Source organism: Scyliorhinus torazame, chromosome 16, assembly GCF_047496885.1.
Source record: "Scyliorhinus torazame isolate Kashiwa2021f chromosome 16, sScyTor2.1, whole genome shotgun sequence".
In the NCBI taxonomy this organism is placed as follows: Eukaryota; Metazoa; Chordata; class Chondrichthyes; order Carcharhiniformes; family Scyliorhinidae; genus Scyliorhinus; species Scyliorhinus torazame.
This window is the reverse complement of record NC_092722.1, coordinates 3535730-3559981: the sequence shown is the minus strand read 5'-3', so window position 1 is coordinate 3559981 and position 24252 is coordinate 3535730. Positions and strand designations below refer to the sequence as shown.

General features: G+C 52.0%; 1 protein-coding gene across 6 annotated transcripts in view; it reads left to right on the top strand.

The window, feature by feature from the left end:
* Window positions 1-24252, top strand: part of LOC140392522 (polyhomeotic-like protein 2) — a 289127-nt gene that overhangs the window by 147263 nt on the left and 117612 nt on the right. For all 6 annotated transcript variants that reach the window (XM_072477780.1, XM_072477778.1, XM_072477779.1 and 3 more), the window contains one exon: window positions 11128-11301. In XM_072477780.1, coding sequence (XP_072333881.1) covers window positions 11194-11301 — 108 coding nt within the window. In that variant the 5' untranslated portion in view covers window positions 11128-11193. The remainder of the gene's footprint in view (window positions 1-11127; window positions 11302-24252) is intronic.

The window sequence follows — 24252 nt, the reverse complement described above, 5'->3', positions numbered from 1 at the left end:
TTAAAGTTGGGGATGAACGAGGCCAGAAATAGATGTGTCCACGCCGCGGAATGTTGGGAGGCTGAACAAGATTACTGGGATAGGGAGGGGCCAAGGCCATGGAGCCATTTGAAAATCAGGATGCAGATTTCATTCTTTAAATGAAATGATTGCAGGTGGCACGGTGGGGCAGTGGTTAGCTCTGCTGCCTCACCGCGCCGAGGTCCCAGGCTCGATCCCGACCCCGGGTCACTGTCCTTGTGGAGTTTGCACATTCTCCCCGTGTCTGCGTGGGTTACGCCTCCACAACCCAAAGTTGTGCAGGGTGGGTGGATTGGCCACGCTAAATTGCCCCTTAATTGGGGGAGAAAAATAATCGAGTACTCTAAATTTATATTTTTTTAAAAATGAAATGATTGTACATCAGTCCTGTTGTAAAGTTTCAGTTCACTGCAGGAGAGTTTAATTTGAGCAGTGCTAAGCTTGGTAGCCGCAGCTTTAACAAGTGACTAATGCGTTTACCTGACGCTGTTGTGCTCCTGGCTCCCGCACACTGCCTTCTGGCTACTTCCTACAGTCACATTCCAGGGCACCGGCTAGAGAGAATTCCTCAAACCCGGCATTGTACCTGACCCCGCGCTTGATCCTAATCTTAGCCCAAAGGCTGCGAAGCGATGCACGGAAAGAAGCCGGTGGTCCAAAAGGCCAAGTTTGCAGTTTCGCCTCCACACGGACCCAGGACCCACTGCTCCCCATTGGACTGACTGGAGGAAAGCAAAGCAAGGTGCACAGGAACAGTGCATTCTGTTACAATGAGGGGTGCAGACCACAGAATCAGGGAAGTTACCTGTTCCATCCTTATCGAGGGGGCTTATGGTTGAGGGAGAAAACAATTTTGAAAAGCTCAGTGTGGTCAAAGCAATTAGTGATAACATTACTGTTTAAATTTAAGTAATTTATTTTTTAAAATTCATTTACGGGATGTGGGCGTTGCTGATTAGGCCAGCATTTATTGCCCATCCCTAGTTGCCCTTCAGAAGGTGGTGGTGAGCTGCCTTCTTGAACCGCTGCAGTCCTTGAGGTGTAGGTACACCCACAGTGCTGTTAGGGAGGGAGTTCCAGGATGTTGCCCCAGCGACAGTGAAGGAACGGCGATATATTTCCAACTCAGGGTGGTGAGTTACTTGAAGAGGAACCTCCAGGTGGTGGGGTTCCCAGGTATCTGCTGCTCTTGTCCTTCTAGATGGTAGTGGTCGTGGGTTTGGAAGGTGCTGTCTAAGGAACCTTGGTGAGTTACTGCAGTGCAGTTTGTAGATGGTGCACACGGCTGGCACTGTGTGTCGGTGGTGGAGGGAGTGAATGTTTGTGGAAGGGGAGCAATCAAGCGGGCTGCTTTGTCCTGGATGATGTCGAGCGTCTAGAGTGTTTCAGGCAAGTGGAGAGTATTCCATCACATTCCTGACTTATACCTTGTAGATGGTGGACAGGCTTTGGGGAGTCGGGAGGTGAGGATTCCCAGCCTCTGACCTGCCCTGGTAGCCACAGTATTTATATGGCTAGTCCAGTTCAGTTTCTGATCAATGGTAACCCCCAGGATGTTGATAGTGGGGATTCAGTGATGGTCATGCCATTGAATGTCAAGGGGCAATGGTTAGATCCTCTCTTGTTTGAGATGGTCATTGCCTGGCACTCTTGTGGCACAAACACTACTCACCACTTGTTGGCCCAAGCCTGGATATTGTCCAGGTATTGCTGCATTTGGACACGGACTGCTTCAGAATCTGAGGAGTCGCGAATGGTGCTGAACATTGTGCAGTCATCCGCAAACACCCCCACTTCTGACCTTATGATGGAAGGACGGCTATTAATGAAGCAGCTGAAGATGGTTGGGCCGAGGACACGACCCTGAGGAACTCCTGCAGTGATGTCCTGGAGCTGAGATGATTGACCTCCAACCACCACAACCATCTTCCTTTGTGCCAAGCATGTGGGGGTGGGGGGGGCTCTCCTGAGATTCCATTTTGGAAACACAAAATTGGGTTTGTAGCTCCTTAAGTGGGTTAGTTGGGAATTACCCTGTCCCACCCAGAACTAAATGGGAAAGTTCCCCAGTTAATGTCTGGCGTTGGGTTAGCCAATTTCAGCTGGAATGGTGAAAGGCTTTTCACCTCAGTACCTCTTGAACAGAAAGGACAATAAAATGATCCAGGATTCCTGCTCCTGCCGATCATTCTCCTGGGCGATTTTCTGTGATTTTTCTCTCTTCCTCCCCCCCCCCCACCCCCCACCCCCCCCCCCCCCCCTCCCCCTTCCCCAGAGTTAAACAGCTAGCTGCGTCTCACCCTCGGGGCATCAGCCAGCTGTGTCTCCCCCTCTGCGCATCAGCCAGCTGCGTCTCACCCTCGGGGCATCAGCCAGCTGTGTCTCCCCCTCTGCGCATCAGCCAGCTGTGTCTCACCCTCGGGGCATCAGCCAGCTGCATCTCACCCTCGGGGCATCAGCCAGCTGTGTCTCGCCCTCGGGGCATCAGCCAGCTGTGTCTCACCCTCTGCGCATCAGCCAGCTGTGTCTCACCCTCGGGGCATCAGCCAGCTGCATCTCACCCTCGGGGCATCAGCCAGCTGTGTCTCGCCCTCGGGGCATCAGCCAGCTGCGTCTCGCTCTCGGGGCATCAGCCAGCTGTGTCTCACCCTCTGCGCATCAGCCAGCTGTGTCTCACCCTCGGGGCATCAGCCAGCTGTGTCTCACCCTCTGCGCATCAGCCAGCTGTGTCTCACCCTCGGGGCATCAGCCAGCTGTGTCTCACCCTCGGGGCATCAGCCAGCTGTGCCTCACCCTCGGGGCATCAGCCAGCTGCGTCTCACCCTCGGGGCATCAGCCAGCTGTGTCTCACCCTCTGCGCATCAGCCAGCTGTGTCTCACCCTCGGGGCATCAGCCAGCTGCGTCTCACCCTCGGGGCATCAGCCAGCTGTGTCTCCCCCTCTGGGCATCAGCCAGCTGTGTCTCACCCTCGGGGCATCAGCCAGCTGTGTCTCACCCTCGGGGCGTCAGCCAGCTGTGTCTCACCCTCGGGGCATCAGCCAGCTGCGTCTCACCCTCTGGGCGTCAGCCAGCTGTGTCTCACCCTCTGGGCATCAGCCAGCTGTGTCTCACCCTCGGGGCATCAGCCAGCTGCGTCTCACCCTCGGGGCATCAGCCAGCTGCGTCTCACCCTCGGGGCATCAGCCAGCTGTGTCTCACCCTCGGGGCATCAGCCAGCTGTGTCTCACCCTCGGGGCATCAGCCAGCTGTGTCTCACCCTCTGGGCATCAGCCAGCTGTGTCTCCCCCTCGGGGCATCAGCCAGCTGTGTCTCACCCTCTGGGCATCAGCCAGCTGCGTCTCACCCTCGGGGCGTCAGCCAGCTGTGCCTCCCCCTCGGGGCATCAGCCAGCTGTGTCTCGCCCTCGGGGCATCAGCCAGCTGTGCCTCCCCCTCGGGGCATCAGCCAGCTGCGTCTCACCCTCGGGGCGTCAGCCAGCTGCGTCTCACTCACTGGGCGTCAGCCAGCTGCGTCTCGCTCTCGGGGCATCAGCCAGCTGCGTCTCACTCACTGGGCATCAGCCAGCTGCGTCTCGCTCTCGGGCATCAGCCAGCTGCGTCTCACTCACTGGGCATCAGCCAGCTGTGTCTCGCCCTCGGGGCATCAGCCAGCTGCGTCTCACCCTCGGGGCATCAGCCAGCTGCGTCTCACCCTCGGGGCGTCAGCCAGCTGCGTCTCACCCTCGGGGCATCAGCCAGCTGCATCTCACTCACTGGGCATCAGCCAGCTGCGTCTCACCCTCGGGGCATCAGCCAGCTGCGCCTCACCCTCGGGGCATATTTTTTTGAAATGACTGCAGTTATGAATTTGAGATCTGAATTTTTGATAATCTCACCAATCACCTGTTCTTAATGTCCACATTGCGACGGGAGGCTGCAGACCTCATTGCGACGAGAGGCTGCAGACCTCATTGCGACGAGAGGCTGCAGACCTCATTGCGACGGGAGGCTGCAGACCACATTGCGACGGGAGGCTGCAGACCACATTGCGACGAGAGGCTGCAGACCACATTGCGACGGGAGGCTGCAGACCTCATTGCGACGAGAGGCTGCAGACCACATTGCGACGAGAGGCTGCAGACCACATTGCGACGAGAGGCTGCAGACCACATTGCGACGAGAGGCTGCAGACCTCATTGCGACGAGAGGCTGCAGACCACATTGCGACGAGAGGCTGCAGACCACATTGCGACGGGAGGCTGCAGACCACATTGCGACGGGAGGCTGCAGACCACATTGCGACGGGAGGCTGCAGACCACATTGCGACGAGAGGCTGCAGACCACATTGCGACGAGAGGCTGCAGACCACATTGCGACGGGAGGCTGCAGACCTCATTGCGACGTGAGGCTGCAGACCACATTGCGACGAGAGGCTGCAGACCTCCTTGCGACGAGAGGCTGCAGACCACATTGCGACGAGAGGCTGCAGACCTCATTGCGACGGGAGGCTGCAGACCTCATTGCGACGAGAGGCTGCAGACCACATTGCGACGGGAGGCTGCAGACCACATTGCGACGGGAGGCTGCAGACCACATTGCGACGAGAGGCTGCAGACCACATTGCGACGGGAGGCTGCAGACCACATTGCGACGAGAGGCTGCAGACCACATTGCGACGAGAGGCTGCAGACCACATTGCGACGGGAGGCTGCAGACCACATTGCGACGGGAGGCTGCAGACCACATTGCGACGGGAGGCTGCAGACCACATTGCGACGAGAGGCTGCAGACCACATTGCGACGAGAGGCTGCAGACCACATTGCGACGGGAGGCTGCAGACCTCATTGCGACGTGAGGCTGCAGACCACATTGCGACGAGAGGCTGCAGACCACATTGCGACGGGAGGCTGCAGACCACATTGCGACGAGAGGTTGCAGACCACATTGTGACTACCGAGGGCGAGAGAGAGATGGGTGAGCAGTGATTACTCGAAGATTTTCCTCTGGTGACAGCAGGAGTTGTGATGATGCTATCATCGTGTGATTGGCATTGGTCCATCAGTCAGTGTGCCCCTCATTGCCTGAAAAGGCCCTACGGAATCTGGGATGAATTTCCTGGGGGGGGGGGGGGCGCAGGTTTTATCGAGCTATTCAAAAGGGAATTGGATTATTACCATTAGCCCAGGACAAAGGCAGCACGGTGGCACAGTGGTTAGCACTGTTGCTTCACAGCTCCAAGCTCCAAGGTTTGATTTCCCGGATCGGCTGACTGTCTGTGCGGAGTCTGCACGTTCTCCCCGTGTCTGCGTGGGTTTCCTCCGGTTGCTCCGGTTTCCTCCCACAATTCCTGAAAGACGTGCTGTTAGGTGACTTGGACATTCTGAATTCTCCCTCTGTGTACCCGAACAGGCGCCGGAATGTGGCGACTAGGGGATTTTCATAGTAACTTTATTGCGGTGTCAATGTAAGCCTGCTTGTGACACTAATAACTATTATTATTATTATGATTATTATTATTATTATTATTAAAAGGGAGCTGACGTTTTGAGTCTGGTGACTCTTGTCAAAGCTAGAGAGAACTGGAAATAGGGTCAGATTTTTACTGTTGTGGGGGGGAGGAGCGGTGGAGTTGGGGGAGGAGCGGTGGGGCTGAGGGGGGGGGGAGGAGCGGTGTGTCGTCCCCCCCCGTTCTCCCCCCCCCCCGAAATATGGCCGAATGTCCTAATCTGACACCTAATTTGTTTGTAAATGAGATGTTGAGTGGGGTGACAGTATTAAGTGCGCCGTGTCAGTTTACACTTCCAAAGCTGCTGAGATGGTTTACTCACCAAACTGTCTGTTTGAGTGAATTTGTTTTCCTTTGACAGAAGGAAGATTTGAACATTCTTGGAGTGGAGCTGGGAAGCTGATTCACACTCTGTGAATCACGAGGAGAATTCCTTATTTGGAAAAATAATAATTGGGTACTCTAAATTTATATTTAAAAAAAGAAATAAGTTGCTGTGGTAAAGTGGATTTCCATCTTTAAATTCATTTCATTTGGGATTATCTTCACTATTAAATCACCTAATCCACTCATCTCCCGATACCATGCTGCTTATAGATTTATTTCAAATGCACCTGATCTCAAACATAAACTGTGGCCCTGTCAGAATTGGCAACTGTCTGTATTTACAGCGAAGAAGGATTGCTTTTCTGTACCCCACTATCGATCTGCTGGTGTCTGAGGAACTACCCCAATATCGATCGGCTGGTGTCTGAGGAACTACCCCAATATCGATCGGCTGGTGTCTGAGGAACTACCCCAATATCGATCGGCTGGTGTCTGAGGAACTGCCCCAATATCGATCTGCTGGTGTCTGAGGAATTGCCCCAATATCGATCTGCTAGTGTCTGAGGAATTGCCCCAATATCGATCGGCTGGTGTCTGAGGAACTACCCCAATATCGATCTGCTGGTGTCTGAGGAACTGCCCCAATATCGATCTGCTGGTTTCTGAGGAACTGCCCCAATATCGATCTGCTGGTGTCTGAGGAACTAGTGTTCCCCAACATCGTTCTGCTTTGAAGGAGGAATGTTGAGGGGAGAAGGTCAGAGGGAAATTGGAAGGTGGTTAAATGATAGATTGAATTGATAGTTTGAAAACTCCACTGGGACTTGGCAAAAGTCAAATGTCTTCCTTTCAGTTCCTGACTTTAGATCAGTCGTAATCTTAGCAACAAAACTTTTTTAAAAAATAGCAAAGTAGGAAATTGTAGATCAGGAAGAATTAACATCCAAATGTTGCGCTGAATTAGAGGCAATAATCAGATGGCTGTGATCACTGTCTATGGAGGCAGCTTTATTGGAAGGGGGCTTTGAGACTGGGGTAGGAAGCGGAGAGGCCTGGGTCCTCCAGCTCTCGTTGTGTCGAACTTCAAACACTGTCTGCTGACCTCCAGATTTCCTGCAGTTTCTGTGTTCTTGCATTGGGAAGCCCGTTCAGAGTTTAAACTTCATAATAACTGCAGTCTGTTCGAAACTTCATAGACAACAAGCCAGAGTCTGAACTCTGGTGAAGAGAAACTCGCCTGGATTCTTCAATTATAAACAAGAACATTTTGAAACCTTGTCAGTCTTGAATATCTAATTGGGGCAGTGTGAGAGAGCTCCCAATCATTCCTCCTGATCTACCTCATTTGGCATTTGAACTTTCTTTGTTTTCCCTCTCAAAATTCGTTGCTGGCTTCCTGTTGTTTATTTTGTCCCCAGTGTTGTATCTTGATGGATCTGGCCCGGGTTGTATGCATCCCCTGGGACTGAGTGTTGCACCCTGGGACTGAGTGTTGCACCCTATCAGTTGATGACTCAATCTCTGAATGAGCAGCTCCTGTTCTGGTTGTTGGAGGTGCCTTGGCATCTGAGTCTCTAACGTCCTACTCACTGGAATTGAAAATGAAAACTGCTTATTGTCACAAGTAGGCTTCAAATGAAGTTACTGTGAAAAGCCCCTAGTCGCCACATTCCGGCACCTGTTCGGGGAGGCTGGTACGGGAATCGAACCGTGCTGCTGGCCTGCCTTGGTCTGCTTTCAAAGCCAGCGATTTAGCCCTGTGCTAAACCAGCCCCTAATTCCTTCTCAAAATCTTAACCTCAACACATAGTCCAAGCTGGCATTCCCAGTGCAGTACTGAGGGGGTGCTGCATGGTCAGATGTGCCATCTTTTGGGTGAAACATTAAATTGAGGTCCCAGCTATCCTTTCGGGGGGGGGGGGGGGGGGAGTGAAGGTTGCCATGGCAACTATTATTCAAAGAAGAGCAGGAGAGTTATCCTCCATGTCTTGACCAATGGCAACCAATACCTGCTCATTAACGGATTGACGGGATCTTGCTGTGTTTTCTACCCGACACTGGTGACACTTCAGCAAAAGCTCATTGGTTTGCAAACACTTTGTGCTTCCACAACCTCTGAGAACCTAGAATCGCAACAATGCAGAAGGAGGCCATTGGGCCTATAGAATTGGCACCGATTCTCTGAAAGAGCACCTTACCCAGGCCCACTCCCCCACTATCCCAGTAACCCCACCTAACCTGCACATATTTGGACTGTGGGAGGAAACTCCACGGGGTGCGCGGGGGAAAGCGGAGCGCCCGGAGGAAACCCACGCAGATACTCCATAGTCGTAAAACACTACACACAACCAATCCTTAGTGGCCTGTATTTTGATCATTCCTCACTGGATTGTACGCACTGTGGGCTGGACGCACTGGACGCACCCCGGCCGCTGCAAGAACGGGATTCTCCGGTCACCGGGCAGACACAGCTGGAGAATCCCGCCCAACTATCCTCTTTTACCCCTCCTGTAAAGCATCCTGGAGATTTGGGGGAGATCCGCGGTAAATCCCGGTGTCCTGGCTGCCTGTTATGTGGGGCCGGAACCCTCAGTGTCACCACACAGAATGGGTCTATAATGATGTCTATAATTAAGTTTTATGGCTCTGCTTCAGCATCCAAAAGACAAGTTGATAAGAATGGCCAGGAAAGGTGCTGCAGCCTTGGTCTTGTGGGGGTGGGGGGGCTGTTAATGTCGGTTATTGCTGCACTTTGTGTAATAAAACAGCTGTGTCTGTGTGAACTAACAAATGGACTGGGGCGCCCAGATGACAAATCATTTCCTGCACCTACTTCCACTAAACAGAGCTCTTTTATCCTCCCCCGCCCCCAGCTTTGAAGACATTTCGTGTCACTATTGTGTACTTAGGAATTTTTCTCGGCTGCAATAAGCCTTGAAGATTTAACCCCACTTTTACCTTGTGACCTTTTGACTGGCGTATCGAACCATGCTTATAGCCTTCCCTACTTCTGCGGTGTCCCAATAAATGATTGAGCTCCCCACCCTCCTTCCTGATATCCCCACACACGAGCCGGCAGTTAGAAAAGTGTCCGTTGTGGGTGCCTCAGTTCAGGAAGGATGTCGATTCTGATGAGATTGTTTATGGCGATTTAAGAAAACCTATCATCCGGCAATGGGTCCTAAACCTGGGTCTCTCTCTCAATTAGAACAAAGCAGGATTTGCGGAGAGCCGATTTGTGACGTTTAGAACCAGGAGGAGCTTTGACATGATAAATTGGGAAAAGCTACTACCCCTAACGAGCGAGCATTAGCTTAAAATCAGCATCAGTTTCAAAGGATTTTATTTTTATGCCGATTTGTTTTTACAATGTGGAGTTCTCGCCCATAAAAGCTGCTGGAAGCACAAATCCGAACCGCTTTTAAAAGGGTAAAATAATTGAAAAAGGTTAAAGGCACAAGATGGCAAACTCGTTTTGTGAATTGACACCAGACTGAGCGGCGGAGGTCTATAAAATAATGAGGGGTATAAATAAGGTCAACCTCTTTTCCCAAAGGTAGGGGAGTCTAAAACGAAAGGGCATAGGTTTAAGGTGGGAGGGGAGAGATACAAAAGGGTCCAGAGAGTCAAATCTTTCTCACAGAGGGTGGTGAGTGTCTGGAACGAGCTGCCCAGAGGCAGTGGGAGAGGGGGGTACAATTTTGACTTTTAAAAAGCATTTAGACGGTTACATGGGCAGGGTGGGTATAGAGGGATAGGGACCAAATGCGGGCAAGTGGGACAAGCTTCGTGATAGAAACTGGGCGGCATGGACCAGCTGGGCCGAAGGGCCTGTTTCTGTGCTGTAAACATCTGACTCTCTGACTCTATAATCGCAACGGCCAATAATCAGATGCTCGGATGTAAGATGGTATCATTGCTTCCATGGTTCAGGGTCAGGTAACCCCCTCATCATATCTTTCACCACTTCTCAAAGCCCTTTAACACCCATCAAAGCACATTTTTAAATGAATGTAATCACTGTTATGATGTAGGAAATACTGCAGCCTCCCAACAATCAGCAAGCTCCCACAAACAGCAATGTGAACAGATGTTAATAGAGGGGTAAATGTTGGGCAGGACACTGGGGACCAACCCCTCTTGTTTTTCTTGGAATTAGTCGCCGTGGCATCTTTTACATCCACCTGGGGAAGTACCCAGGGTCTCGGACTAATGTCTCCCCCTGAAAGACAGCACCTCCGCTGATTCAGCACTCCCGCAGTGCTGCGTTATACACTTGTCTCTGGAGTGGGATTGAACCTACTGTTCCCATCCCAGCTGACGTTACAACTGGACGGGAAGGTCCCAAACCCTGACTCAAAAGGCCGTAACTTTCTCTTCTGAAACGTGGAGGAGCAGCGTCACGGGCCCACTGACTGCAGCAGTACGTTTTATTTTGTCAGGGGTCTGGGATTAGAATGTGCTGTCACCATGTGATGATTTCATGAAGGCTTTAACACCTCCTGTCGATTATCTCGGTTAAGATAATCCTGTGAGAAAAAAGGGACAGTTTTTTTTAAAATGTGGGAGAATTATCAACAAAAGGGGTTTAATTGTGGCCCCTTGGTGTTGCCCCATCACAGCAGGCAGTCACATGAGGGGTGAATTCTAGTGCATGAGGTTATTATTAACTCGAGGTTGTTATTCGACAATGATGCTGTCACCCAGACCTGGATTGATTGAGTTTTTTTGGATTCTCACAAACTAAAGAATGGAAAACGATTAGCTTGGTGCATAAATATTCGGAAATAGTTAGCTTGGAGACGATTGGTGAAAAGCTGCCCTAGTGGGTTTATTACGCCACTCCTGGAGGGCCAATGATGCCTTTTCCAGAATACCCTGTTGTGACTTTAGACGAATTGCAGTGCACACTGCCATCAACTGGCAACACGCGTCATTGCAGCACGTTCACAACCAAATTGTCAATCGGACTGAATCTTGCAGCCTGCTTGAGTTTTGTGGAAAGATTCACCAGCTCTCGGAAAGCCGTGTATGAGCTGAGCGAGGTGAGTTCCTTTGGCAGATTGTTTAATGTGATATCAGCCAGAGTGATTCACTCACTGATTCCTGCTTCATCCGGAGATTCCAGTTGCTTCTTGGTTTTCCTCCCGTCAGAGACATCAGATTTTATGTAACGAGAGCAAAGCAGAAAGCTGGGAGATCTCCCTTCTCTCGCTGAGAGATGTGACAGCTTTTTGCAAATCTTTGCCACCGGGAGAATCCTTTCCTTTATGAGTTTTTCCTTTGTTTCAGGTGCAGCGGGAACGTGACGAATTGAACCGCTTTGTGTGCTGAGTGGGTCTTGCCCTTGGTGCCAGCATGGAGAATGAACAGATCCCAACCACCACCAGTGCCAACAGCAGCGGACGTCAGCAAGTACCTCAGATATCGGTCTACAGTAGCCTCCCTGACCGCCAGGCTGTGCAGGTAAGAGTTGACTTTCCGAGTCCAGACGTGAGCATTGTCACGATATGCAAACATGCAGCTAATGAACACATGGATTAGGACACGACCAATGAGCAGTCAGGACACTCAGGGGTGGTATCTCACTATAAAGGGGATGAGGCACTCACACCCCGCCTCTTTCCACAGACCAACACCTAAAGAGTGAGACACCGGGCGCAATTCTCCCATCGGGAGACTAAGTCCCGACGCCGGAGTGAAAACCGGAGAGTTTCACTCCGGCTTTGGAGGCCGCTCCCAGCCCCCTATTCTCCCGCCCCCGGGGGGCTAGGAGCGGCGCTGCGTCATTTACGTGCCTTGGCACCGCGTAAAAGCAGCACCACGTAAATGAAGCGGACGGCACCATGTAAACGATGTCACCCGCGCATGCGCCCTGCGGCCGCCCCGCAAGAAGATGTCGGATGGATCTTGTGGGGCGGCGGAGGAAAGGAGGTCCTCCTTCAGAGAGGCCGGCTCGCTGATCGGTGGGCACCGATCGCCAGACCCCTTTAGAGCCCCCCCCCCCCCACAGGTGGCCCCCCCAGCGTTCCCGCGCTGTTCCCGCCGGCAGCGACCAGGTGTGCACGGTGCCGACGGGAACGTGTTGTGTTGGGCAGGCCGGAGAGTCGCTGCTCGCCTGTTACAAACGAGCGGCAATTCTCCCAGCGGCCAGCCGTGATTCTCGCCGCGCCAGCTTGGGGGGGGGGGTGGGAGAATCGCGTGCCGGGGCGGCGTGGCGGGACTCGAGCGGCACCCGGCGATTCTCCCATCCGGCGTGGTGGGGGGAGAATTCCGCCCAGGGTGTATCCTCAGCATCACACCCCAGCACGTGGCTTAGGGCAAGGCTGGTTCAGTTGGACTGAGTTACTACATTTAGATTAGCAGAGAGTCGAACTCATTGAGAACTGTGCTAATAGTTCAATAAAACACATTGAACTCACTTCAAAGTCTGGAGCATCTTTTACTAAAAACTGCATCAAATGGCAGCTTGTGTTGTTCCAAATTACACAACACAACAAGCAGATGGTTTGAGCTACACTGTGAAGAGAGCGAATCGTGAGGCTGCACAGAATGCAGCTCCGTGATCGCTGCAGGGTGATGTGAAAAGGTGGCCCCGTGTGACGTCACAGGACTAGTAATCCAGAGACCAGGCTATAGCCCTGGGGCAGGTTCAAATCCCACCACGGCAACTGTGGGATTTAAATGTAATTCAGTTAATTCATTAACTGAAAGCTAGTCGTCTTAATGGTGCCATTAAACCATTGTCGATTGTCATTTAAAACCCAGTGGGTTCACTAATGTTCTTCAGGGGAGGAAATCTGCTGTCCTTACCCGGTCTGGCCTACATACGACCTCATATCCACAGCGATGTAGTTGACTCTTAACTGATCTCTGAAATGGCTTGGCAAGCTACTCCGTTTGAAGGGCAATTAGAATCCCTAATCCCGAATCAGCTGTCTCCGCCTTTAGCCTAAAAAGCAATGTATGCTGGGAGAATGATCGATGTCAGATATATAACCCAGTAGAGAACCAAACTGCAGAAAGTACAGGAGGCAACAGAAAGAAGAGGTGAAGGAACAGGCGAATGTGAGACTAGATTAGCAGTCACAAGTCTCTTAATAAACATGCTGATCGCAAAACCATAATCACAAGGAATTGGGGCTAATTAGGGACGGAAAAGGAGAACGTGAGGAGGCCGAAAGCCTAGCTGAGGTATTAAATTAGTACTTTCCATTTCTGGCGCCAAAGGTGAGTATGCTGCCAATGTTACAGTAAAGGAGAAGGTAATAGAGAAATGGAACCGGGGAAAAAATAATTCGAAGAAGTTCTAAAAATGGCAGCAGCACTCCCAAGTAGAAAAGCCATCTGGTGCGGATGGAAGGCATCCTGAATGCTGAGGGCAGTTAGGATGGTAACTGTGGACATTCTGACCACAATGAGTCAATCCTTCCTTCGATACGGGAGCCGCTCCGGGGGACTGAAAGATTGCAAATGTTACATCCCTGTTCAAAAAAGGGGAAGGCGATGACCTTCGTGTCACCAGTGGGGAAACATTTAGAGACAAAATCAACATGTAATTGGAAAAATGGTTAGCACTGCTGCCTCACTGCACCGAGGACCCGGGTTCGATCCCGGCCCCGGGTCACTGTCTGTGTGGAGTTTGCACATTCTCCCCGTGTTTGCGTGGGTCTCGCCCCCACAACACAAAGATGTGCAGGCTAGGTGACTGGCCACGCTAAATTGCCCCTTCATTGTGAAAAAAAAGAATTGGGTTCTCTAAATGTATTTTAAAATAGCTGAAAGCCAGCTCAGATCTGTTGATGTCAAATCCTGTTTTCCGAACTTGATTGAAATCTTTGAAACACGGGAGAGTTGATGGAAGTGGAGCAGATGATGTCAATATTGACTCTGAAAAGACATTTGATAAATTATAACATGATAGGCTTGTCAGTAAAATCGAAGCCCACTGGATTAAAAGGGGCAGGGGCTTCCTGATTATGTAATTGGTAAAGGACAGAAATCCTGAGTCCGCCTCGCTGCTGGTGAGGACGGAGAATTTGGCACTGAGCCGAATCTCCCATTCCCAGCAGCAGGACCGATAATCCCAGTGCCGAGAATCGGGGGCGGGATTCTCTGATCCTGAGGCTGAGTGTTGACACTGTCGGAAACGACGTCGACAACATGGCCTCAGGATCAGCAATTCTGGCCCCGAGCGGTCCACGCTGCTCCAGCTGCTGATCCCGGCGTCAACTGGGCGCCCGGGATTCGCGCATGCGCAGTGGCTTCCTACAACACGCCGGCCCCGACGCAACAAGGCGCAGGGCTACAGGGGCCGCCAGCCAACAGTGGGCCCCGATCGCGGGCCACCCTCCCACGTCGGGTTCCCGCCGGCTGAGAGCAGGTGTGGACGGCGCCGGCGGGACTCGCCGTTTTTATGGCGGGATGGGCCGAGAATCGTCGGGCTGGCCTCGAGGCGCCGCGCCGAGCGGAGAATCGCGTGCCGGCATCGGGGCGGCGCGCTACGATTCGCACAGGTTGCGGGGTTTCTCCGGCCCTTCCCCGGGCTGAGAGAATCCCACCCCCCGGATTCACTTCAGGGGAAAGGTTGCTTTTCACACTGGAGGGACTGCAGTATACAGCGATGACCTCCAGGGGCCAGTGTTGCTGTAGATTAATAATCTGCACTTGGGTACGCAATTTCAATGTTTGCAGATGTTGTGAAACCTGGAATTGTAAAGAATGAGAAGGAAAATACCGGACGTCAGAGGGACCGAAAGAGATTGGTGAAATGGGAGGGGCTCATTAATGCCGAGGAATGGGAATCGATCCATTTTGGCAGGGAGAGTGAGGAAGGCAATGTCTGGGATTCCCTGCTGCCAATTTCCGGCAGGCAGGAAGGCCAGTGGGGGCGGAGAATCCAGCGGGAGTCCTCAACAACTATTACTCCAGCTGGAGTTCCCGTTCAGTTTGCCGCTGCCCTCCTGCCAATGACGTAATGAGGTTCCCGCCATGAAAGACCAGGGGGAACTCCATTACCAAACATTAACATTGCGACCTGGCAACGGCGGGAGAGAGTCCTGGCCGGGCACTGCCCCCGGCACTGGAAGTGGGGCTCCTGTTTGGGTTGGGGGAGGGGGAGCGATCCTTTTGTTCTTTCTCTTGAAAACCGAGGTAGTTGGCGCTTGTGTGACGTCGCACGTATCCAGCACAGTGCTTTCCCGAGTTGACCGGGGTCAGGAGATGTGGGAGTGGGTGGGTACCAACCCTTTCAAAGGTGGCAGGACAAATTGAGGGGCTTTGGCATATGGGAGATGTGGATTTCTGAATGGAGGGGCAGACTGCACACATTAAACAGGCCGCGCAGGACAATTGTGGCCAATTCTGGGCATCTCATTCTTTTAGGGAGGTTGTCAAGGCCTTGGAAACGGTGGAGAGGAGATTTATTAAAATGGTATCAAGCAATTATCTGGACCCAGCTGGTGACCCAGATTGTTCTCATTGGAGCAGAGGAGGTGCCCGGAAGATCTGATGGTGCCTCAAATCAGGAAGTGTTTTCCAGGGAGTTAATGAGATGCAGGGTCCGACCTAACCAAATGGGAACAGAGTCCCGTAGCACTAATACCCCGCTATCTAATACACCACCCCCGCCGTCTAGCGCCCCCGCCGTCTAGCGCCCCCGCGCCGCCATCAAAAGCACTGCCGTCTAACGCCCCACTGTGCCACCGTGCTGCCTCTCGATCCCTTTTTTAAATAATGGAACCATGTTTGCATTTCGCCAGTCCTCTGGTACCTCCCCTGTGTCTAGTGAGGATTGGAAAATCATCCTCCGAGCATCTGCTATCTTCTCCCTGGACCTTCAGAAGCCTTGGAAACAATCCATCTGGTCCTGGCAACTTAGCAACTTCCAAGGATTTCAATCATTCGAGTGCTTCCTCTTTCTTTATGATTATCCCATCTAGCAGCTCAGTGTTCCTCCTGGACGACTATATCTGCATTATCCATTTCCTTTGAAAACACAGAGACATAATATTAATTTAAACCCCTCCCACAGCCCCTGCATCTACACGCAAGTTCCCTTCTTTATCTCTGATAGGCCCCACATTTTCCTTAATATATTGGCAAAACATCTTTGGTTTTCTTTAACTTTGTTTGCTAATCTTTTTTCACGCCCTCTCTTTGATCTCCTTATTTCCTTCTTGACTTTGTCCTGCACTTCCTATACTCGTTTAGGCTACCTATAGGACACACTTGTTTTCAGTTTGATCTTCCCTGTATTCCTCGAGACAACCAGGGGGGGTCTAGATTTGGCAGTATCGCTTTATTTAGAGGGAACATGAGTACTTTGAACATTTAGGATCTCTTTTTAGTACTTCCCACTAGTTTTCCACAGATGTATCCTCCAGTCCACTTCAGCCAAGCCCCTTCTCGTTCTGCTAAATTTGCTTTCCCCCAGTTCAAAGTTTTTACTGCTGCTTTATCTCTGTCCTTTTCCATGGTGGTACTGAATCTCACTGAATTGTGATCACTTCCCCGATATGGTCGCTAACGGTCACTTCACCCACTTACCTTCTTCGTTCCCCAAGACTAGGTCTGGAATTGCATCTCCTCCCGTTCATTGGGGTTGTCACTAAATGGTTGAAACAAACATTTCTTGGACACACTGCACAAATTTTTCTCCCTCAGTTCCCTTTGTATTGTTTGAACCCTAGTTGATAGTGTCTCCCCGTGTCTGTGTGGGTCTCACCCCCACAGCCCCAAAGATGTACAGCGTAGGTGAATTGGGCACGCTAAATTGGTCCTTGGTTGGGAAAAAAAAGAATTGGATACTCTAAAAAAATGTTTTAAAGAAGATATTGTGATAGTGACAGTCTCATCATGGCTGAAGATCTTCTACTCCACGTCACTTTCCATCCAATTTCCATAGTGTCCAAAGAACTATCCTAGAATTCCAGGACCTATCTGAGAATTTCAAAGACTCTCAATCCTCGAGTGAAGAAATTTCCCCTCGCCTTGATCCATTTCCTGGTCATTGTGATCTCGTTCCCTAGCGCCTCCTCTGTCAAGTCCTCTTTCAGAATTTTCAACTTTTTAAGTGAGATTACACCTCATTCTTCCAAATCCAGAGGCTCATTCTACTCGCTCCCTCCTCATGGGACAAGCCTCTCGTTCCGGGAGGAGGACCATTGGGCCTATTCCTACTGAGGATGCACCAACATTCCGGAGGGTGACTTTGTGGGGATTCCCAGTTCATCCCATCTCACTGGCCTTGGGGCGGGAGCAGAGTCCAGCAGTCGGCCTTGTTACTCTGAGGTTTGTTGGAAAGGGCGGACGTTTTAGCTCCAGGGCAGTTAATTGAATGAACTCTTTTTACATAAATTCACTCGAAACAAACTTGTCGGAACATTATTTTGTAAAATGTATTATCTTGTAATCTCTTACAATTTAATTCACTTTTAAAATGAGATGGGAAAACTGACTGTCTGTCATACTACCTTCCGTCAATAGGTGGTGGTATTTGTAAAGAAACCAAAATTGCTCCGATGACCATTTTTAGTTGCTGAATTAAACCTCGACCCACTTTGTTATTCAAAATATAACTTCTACTCCTTAATCCACATTTACAGGCCATTCTGCCCAGCTGTACTGTGCTGTGCAGGTTGCACATTAGCCACCTCCCAACATATTTTGCCCAATCACCATATTCTACTATTCCATTCTCCTTCATGTTCAACCAGCTTCTCTTTAATCTAATAATACTGTTCAACTCAGCCACTCCATCTGGGAGTGAGACCCACATTCTCCCCCATTCCCTCTGGGAGCAAGTCCCACATTCTCCCCACTCCCCATGGGAGCGAGTGCCACATTCTCCCCCACTCCCTCTGGGACCGAGTTCCACATTCTCCCCCATTCCCTCTGGGAGCAAGTCCCACATTCTCCCCACTCCCCATGGGAGCGAGTTCCACATTCTCCCCCACTCCCTGTGGGAGCGAGTTCCACATTCTCCCCCACTCCCTCTGGGAGCGAGTCCCACATTCTCCCCCACTGCCCGTGAGGGCGAGTCCCACATTCTCCCCCATTCCCTCTGGGAGCGAGTTCCACATTCTCCCCACTCCCTGGGTGAAAGACATTTCTTCTGAATTCTCCATTAGATTTATGAGTGACTGTGTTGTGCTTTTGACCCATATCTCCGGTCTCCCCACAGGGTAGACCCCAGAATGTCTCGACATACCAAAACTCTCCACAATGTCAAACCCCGCGGTCTTTTCTAGCCCTCCTCTTTCCTGATGATTATAACCTTTTTATGTTCTTGTAATATCCTCGTGAATCTTGTTTTGCACCTTTTCTGATGCCTGGACATTCTTTTAGTAAATGTGACGGAGGGTTTTCAGAGACACAGCTGCAGGACCACATGAGTCACCGCCTTCAAGAAAGGGGGTGGAGGGGCAGCACGGCGGCACAGTGGTTAGCACAGCTGCCTCACGGCGCCGAGGTCCCAGGATCGATCCCGGCTCTGGGTCACTGTCCGTGTGGAGTTTGCACATTCTCCCCGTGTCTGCGTGGGTTTCTCCCCCACAACCCAAAGATGTGCAGGGTAGGTGGATTGGCCACGCTAAATTGCCCCTTAATTGGAAAATAATTAATTGGGTACTCGAATTTTTTTTTTTAAAGAAAGGGGGTGGAGCAATTTGGTGTTTTCAAAAACGACGCCCTAGAGACAGCGCTGGAGGTTTGTGTCAAATCACCATTACATCATTGGTGATCAGGAATCACTGGAAACTGTTGCTAGGTGAAGCATTTGCAAAACAGCACAAGTCTCCGAGCACTTCTTGTCTTTCCCAATGGGAGGCCTTAACAAGCACCTGGCAAATGGTCCAATCATTAAAGCACACCTTTGTTTGGTAAGAGCGTCTTTTGGTAAATATTGCTGCTGTCAATAACACTTTCTTAATGAGAGAACAGAGTCCCATTGATCAATTGGATAACGTGTTCCATTACTCTCGGCATCATTGACCGATACAGATCAGAAATTGTAGCTTTCATGTGTAATGTTTGATTTCTATTGCCCTTTGTTCATGGTGCATTCAAACTAGTCGATCTCGCCTATTTTTCATTGACACAGTTTTTACTGGATAACAGGGTCATGATGCAGTCTCAATGTGATGGTGCTTTTACCTTCTTTCTGTAATGGGGAAAATCTCCAGATGCAGCTTACCACAATGTGGTAGTCTGTGTAGAGGTATTACGGTACCTGGTAATGCTGGAACAGCATTGGTAGATATTATGTTTCCCATTGGTCAAACTGTATGGTAGCTCCGCCCTGCTAGGCGGGGTATAAGAGCCCGTGCCGCCCCAGCAGCCTTCATTCTGTACCTGAGCTGCTGGGGGAAACATCTAGCTTATTAAAGCCTTCAGTTGGACTACAACCTCGCTTTAGTGGTCATTGATCGTGCATCAATTTAATAAGCTAGATTTAAAAGGGTGGAGCTCCGAATCAAGCCGGAGTGTCTGCAACTCAGCCCCCATGCGGCGAACTCAGCGGCAATCTTCAAGCACTGGCTGGCGTGTTTTAAAGGATATCTCGGAATGGCCAAAACCACACCCACGGGAGAGCAGAAAATGCAAGTCCTGCACTCGAGGGTGAGCCCGGAAATTTACACCCTCATCGAGGGCGCGAAAGACTTCGATGCAGCAATGGAGCTGCTAAAAGGACATTATATTCGCCTGGTAAACCAGGTCTACGCCCGACATCTGCTAGCAACGAGGCGACAAATCCCTGGGGAATCGCTGGAAGAATTCTACCGTGCACTGCTGGTGTTGGGGAGAAACTGCAGCTGCCCGCAAGTTTCGGCGAGCGACCACACAGAACTCTTGATCCGGGACGCTTTCGTGGCAGGTATGCTGTCCTCCCAAATCCGCCAGCGATTGCAGGAAAAAGACACCCTAGGCCTCAAGGAGGCACGGGCCCTTGCAGGTTTCCTGGATGTGGCCTCCAGAAACGCCCGCGCTTACGTTCCCGACCACGCGGCCGCCCCCTAGGAAGCGTGGAACCCCCCCCCCCGCGGCCGACCCCGAGACATCACCTATCACCCCACAAGCTTGTGCTGCAAGGCGGCCTGGCAACCCTGGGGGCCCCCGCTGCTACTTTTGCGGGCAGGTCAAGCACCCCCGGCAGCGCTGCCCGGCCCGCGTATCCACCTGCAAGGGATGCGGTAAAAAGGACCCCTTCGTGGTGGTATGCCAGGCCCGTGCGGTCGCCGCGGTCTCCGGCGGCGAATGCGGACCGCCACCACAAACCTCTCCACTGTCCCCATGCGGCCAGCGGGCGCCGCCATCTTCGTACTCCAGGGCCACGTGCGGCCCCCGGGCGCCGCCATCTTGTCCTGCGAACGCCACGTTCGATGGATGGGCGCCGCCATTTTGTGCGCCCCCAGCCATGTGTGACCAATGGGAGCCGCCATCTTGGATGGACTCCCAGGACCAGCTCGGCTGACCATACACCGCCCGAAGAGAACACTCAACTGCTGCGATTAGCCTCAGTGACTCTGGATCAGTCCCGACCTCGAACACTCTCAACTGCTACAACAACTGTACTAATCAACGGGCACGAGACGTCCTGCTTAATCGACTCTGGGAGCACAGAGAGCTTCATACACCCCGACACGGTAAGGCGCTGCTCTCTCCTCGTCCACCCCATTAATCAAAAAATCTCCCTAGCCTCCGGTTCCCACTCAGTAGAGATAAAGGGGTTTTGTGTAGCAAACCTCACAGTCCAGGGAAGGGAGTTTAAAAATTACCGACTCTCCGTCCTTCCCCACCTGCGCGGCCACACTCCTAGGTTTAGACGTCCGGTGTAATCTCCAAAGTCTAACTTTCAAATTTGGCGGCCCTATACCCCCCCCCCCCTCACTGTCTGCGGCCTAGCAACCCTCAAGGTCGATCCGTGTTCCCTGTTTGCGAACCTCACCCGGATTGCAAACCCGTCGCCACCAGGAGCAGACGGTATAGTGCCCAGGATCGGATCTTTATTGGGTCAGAGGTCCAAAGGCTACTGAGGGATGGAGGCATTGAAGCGAGCAACAGTCCCTGGAGAGCTCAAGTAGTGGAGCTCAAGGGGAGAAGCATCGGATGGTCATTGACTAGTCAGACCATCAACAGGTTTACGCAGCTGGACGTGTACCCTCTCCCCCGCATATCCGACCTGGTAAACAGGATCGCGCATTATAAGGTCTTCTCCACGGTGGATCTTAAGTCCGCCTACCACCAGCTCCCCATCCACACTAGTAACCACAAATACACTGCCTTCGAGGCAGATGGGCGGCTCTATCACTTCTTAAGGGTTCCCTTCGGTGTCACCAACGAGGTCTCGGTCTTCCAGCGCGAGATGGACCGAATGGTTGACCGGTACGGTTTACGGGGCAACATTCCCGTATCTCGATAATGTCACCATCTGCGGCCACGACCAGCAGGACCACAACACCAACCTACGAAAATTCCTCCAGACCGCAAAAATCCTTAACCTTGCATACAACAAGGATAAATGTGTGTTTAGCACCGACCGCCTGGCCATCCTCGACTACGTAGTGCAAAATGGAGTTATAGGCCTCGACCCTGAACGCATACGCCCCCTTATGGAGTTCCCCCTCCCTCACTGCTCCAAGGCCCTTAAGCGCTGCCTAGGTTTTTTCTCTTACTATGCCCAGTGGGTCCCCAACTATGTGGACAAGGCCCGTCCCCTGATCCAATCCACAGTTTTTCCCGTCGATAGAGGCCCGCCAGGCCTTCAGCCGCATCAAAGCAGACATTGCAAAGGCCACGATGCACGCCATCGACAAGTCCCTCCTCTTCCAGGTCGAGAGCGACGCATCTGACGTAGCTCTGGGGCCACCCTCAACCAAGCGGGCAGACCTGTGGCCGCCTTCTCGCGTACCCTCCATGCTTCCGAAATCCGCCACTCAGTCGAAAAAGAGGCACAAGCCATAGTAGAAGCTGTGCGACATTGGAGGCATTACCTGGCCGGCAGGAGATTCACTCTCCTCACTGACCAACGGTCGGTTGCTTTCATGTTCGATAATGCACAGCGGGGCAAGATAAAAACGACAAGACCTTGCGGTGGAGGATCAAACTCTCCACCTACAACTACGAGATCTTGTATCGTCCCGGGAAGCTAAACGAGCCTCCTGACGCCCTGTCCCCGCGGCACATGTGCCACCGCACAAGTGGACCGCCTCCGAGCCCTCCACGAGGACCTCTGCCACCCGGGGGTCACTCGCCTTTTCCACTTTATCAAGACCCGCAACCTGCCCTACTCCATCGAGGAGGTCAGGACAGCCACCAGGGACTGCCAAATCTGCGTGGAGTGCAAACCGCACTTCTACCGGCCAGAGAGAGCGCACCTGATAAAGGCTTCCCGTCCCCTTGAACGCCTCAGCATGGACTTCAAAGGCCCCCTCCCCTCCACCGACCGCAACACGTACTTCCTGAACGTGATTGACGAGTATTCCCGGTTCCCATTCGCCATCCCCTGCCCCGACATGACCGCAACCAAAGTCATCAAGGCCCTCCATAGTATCTTTGCGCTGTTCGGGTTCCCCGCTTACATACATAGTGATAGGGGGTCCTCCTTAATGAGCGACGAACTGCATCAATTCCTGCTCAGCAAGGGCATCGCCTCGAGCAGGACGACCAGTTACAACCCCCGGGGTAACGGACAGGGAGAGAGGGAGAACGGAACGGTCTGGAAGATCGTCCTACTGGCCCTACGGTCCAGGAACCTCCCAGTCTCCTGCTGGCAAGAAGTCCTCCCGGATGCCCTCCACTCCATCCGGTCACTGCTTTGTACGACCACCAATCAGACACCTCACGAACGTCTCCTTGTCTTCCCCAGGAAGTCCTCCTCTGGGACCTCGCTCCCAACCTGGCTGGCAGCTCCCGGACCCATCCTGCTCCGAAAACACGTGTGGGCGCACAAGTCGGACCCGTTGGTCGAGAGGGTCCATCTTCTCCACGCTAACCCCCAGTACGCCTACGTGGCGTACCCCAATGGCCGACAAGATACGGTCTCCCTAAGAGACCTGGCGCCCGCCGGAGCCCCATGCACACCCCAGCCACCAGTCCCACCGTCCCTCCCACCAGTGCACCTTACAGGAGGATCGGTCCTTCTGCCGGCCTCGTCTAGGCCCCCCCACCCACCGACGCACCCCGCAGACGCTCCCTTCCCAGGTCAACCGTTTTCCCTACCAGCGCCGTCTAGGGGTGTCGAAGCTGCCACAGAGATCGAGGCTACCCTCCCGGAATCACAGACGCCCGAGCCTCCACCGGAGTCACCACCGAAGCTCCGACGATCAGAGGATGACCAGGGCCCCCGATCGACTGATTGCGTCATTTTAAAGTGTATACTTAATTATGAATCATAAATTGTAAATAGAATTGTAAATAGCTACAAAATGCTGTACGGAGGTATTACGGTACCTCCATAACTATAATTTCTGCCATGTTGTAATATCAGGCCACCACCCCCGCCGGACTCTTTTTTTTTTTTTTAACAGGGGGTGAATGTGGTAGTCTGTATAGAGGTATTACGGTACCTGGTAATGCTGGAACACCATTGGTAGATATTGTATGTTTCCCATTGGTCAAACTGTATGGTAGCTCCGCCCTGCTAGGCAGGGTATAAGAGCCCGTGCCGCCCCAGCAGCCTTCATTCTGTACATGAGCTGCTGGGGGAAACATGTAGCTTAGGACTACAACCTCGCTTTAGTGGTCATTTATCGTGCATCTCACAGGATGGGCTCCCGCGAACCCATTGCACCCGTCACTGATACCGAAAGACACGAGGGAGGGGCAGGCTTTTCCAGCTCCTCTCTATGGCAGGAAGCCAATGGGAAATTTGAATCGCTCCGCCACGGGGAACCTGCCGCGACGGGGCCAGAACATCCAGACCTGGGTCTCCGGCACATTTGTACCACTAAATGGTCATCGCTTAGAACATCGGAATAGGAAAATAAATGGTTCTTGCCTCTGCCCCAGGATGGAACACAATTATTCACATTCCAGATTGTCTCTGATTATTATGAAGCCAAACTTTATTTTAAGAACGACAATGTATTTACTGACTGGACTGGATTTTAAAAAGATTGAGGTAACATTCCAGTGAGTTGAAACTGCAGCTTCCAAGATGGCTGAATATTTGTATCACTGTACATGGCAAATGTCAAAGCCAATAAATGGAGCCAATCAAAGACTGGAGAAATTTAAATGAACAATATGGCAGCACGGTGACACAGTGGTTAGCACTGCTGCCTCACAGCGCCGAGGTCCCAGGTTCGATCCTGGCTCTGGGTCACTGTCCATGTGGAGTTTGCACATTCTCCTCATGTCTACGTGGGTTTCGACCCCTCAACCCAAAGATGCGCAGGGTAAGTGGATTGGCCACGC